General features: G+C 42.6%; 1 protein-coding gene across 1 annotated transcript in view; it reads left to right on the top strand.

The window, feature by feature from the left end:
* The window catches only part of LOC118339579 (diacylglycerol kinase beta), a gene marked incomplete in the record, with an annotated part of 127,149 nt that overhangs the window by 25,759 nt on the left and 99,749 nt on the right, over positions 1–1,641 (top strand). The window contains 1 exon segment of the mRNA XM_035677291.1: positions 1,089–1,165. Coding sequence (XP_035533184.1) covers positions 1,089–1,165 — 77 coding nt within the window.

Genomic DNA, 1,641 nt, shown 5'->3' with positions numbered 1-1,641 from the left:
TCTTCAAGCCACCAACCCAAAGTATCTTTCTATCTTTCTTGGCTCTGATTGGTTGTTTTCGTTCAGGCCTGGTGGATTCTTGCAAATAACATTAGGAGCACTAGGAGGAACCAGATTTTTTTCACAGATTATCTGTCTGATGTACAACTGTCAGGATATAGTGGAAGTTTCAGCAAATATGATTAAAAATATTTTTATAAAAATTACCTAGTGCAGCTTTAATTGATTAATTCACTATTTGTTTACTGTAAAGAAATATTTTTTCTAATGCTGGTGACTTAAGTGCGTCTGACGGTGATGTCCTTGTGGATCACTACCAAATTGTGCATGCAGCTAATGCAGTAGACTGTCCATTTTTGTTCTCTAATCAAGCGTTTCTCATCTTATCTTACCTGAGATCGTACAATCCTCTCTCCCTCTTTGTTCGCCTTCTTTGTGGACAGCCAATGCAGGACGGAAATAGGAAAGCTTTACAGTCTGCAAAGCTGCAGAGCACTAAAAATAATGAAGTGTCATCCATAGTTGATTATGAGAGCTGACATGATTGGTGAAATCAGGTCTGGAGCATGTGCATGCATAAAGTGTGTGCGCTGATGGTGGTAGTGAAGCGATCTGTTCATGCACACGTGTACATTTGTCCCCTGTAATTGTCTGACAGACGATCGTGGGAGGAGGTCATTACGGTTAGTGTTCTGGACAGGGGCTCTTTGACGTGTGTGTGCGTGGATATGGGATTAGCATCTAAAAGTGAGAAAGACAACATGTCCCCTTTTTACTTTTCACTAACAGGGTGACTCACAGGCTCAGCTCAACTGATGCAGCACTTTCCCGTACTAGTACAGATTAGTATTTAACAGGGCAACCGTTAATGAGATGCAGTATGTTTATTCCGTTTTTGAGAAGGCATTTTATCCACAGGAACATTTCCACTCAGAGATATGATTATAAAAACTGCTTGAGGAAATGTACTCATGATGGGGCCCTTTTTGCTCTCCTGTGTGGTTGCAAGGTTTTCAGCATTGTATTAAAGCAAACACATTACAGTACATGTAATAACAAAGTTCTGTTTTTCTCCTTTTCCTCCTCAGACTCCACAAAGAAGCTGAAGGATGTGTTGGAGGAGTTTCACGGAGAAGGCGTCCTTTCCAAATACAATCCAGAGCAGGTGTGTCTGTGCCACAATCCCCCACTCCACTATCCTTCACCACTTTGATCGTTTTTTGTCACATTCTGGTCGATACTGTGTCTCATTCTGCCACAGCTACTGTCCGTGCGCACACAAACACATGGTGTGACTTCATGGGGCACTTGTTAACTTCATCTGATTCAGTATGATATCGAGTGACGGAATGCTTAGTCACCCCCCCACCCCACCCCCCATTTTTAGATAAAGGCTGTGGTGGAGACACACCCTCAGTGTCAACTTTGGCGCCTGATGTCAGCAGGTCAGCTCCCAGCTGGACTGTAGACTGTAGCGGCTGCAGCACTCGTTGCAGAATGTTTTATACCACCATTTGAACTATGGACAGTGTTTTGACTTTGTGGCTTTTTTCAGTTTTGGACTCACATCTCTCCTCTCTCTCTGTCTCTAACATAATTAGAGTACATTTATTTAAGGACTGTACTTAAAGGTCCAGTGTG

The sequence above is a fragment of the Morone saxatilis genome, unplaced genomic scaffold, assembly GCF_004916995.1.
Source record: "Morone saxatilis isolate NCDOM2014 unplaced genomic scaffold, NCSU_SB_2.0 Contig5, whole genome shotgun sequence".
In the NCBI taxonomy this organism is placed as follows: domain Eukaryota; kingdom Metazoa; phylum Chordata; class Actinopteri; family Moronidae; genus Morone; species Morone saxatilis.
The sequence above is the reverse complement of the archived record's forward strand: the minus strand, read 5'-3'. Positions and strand labels throughout refer to the sequence as shown.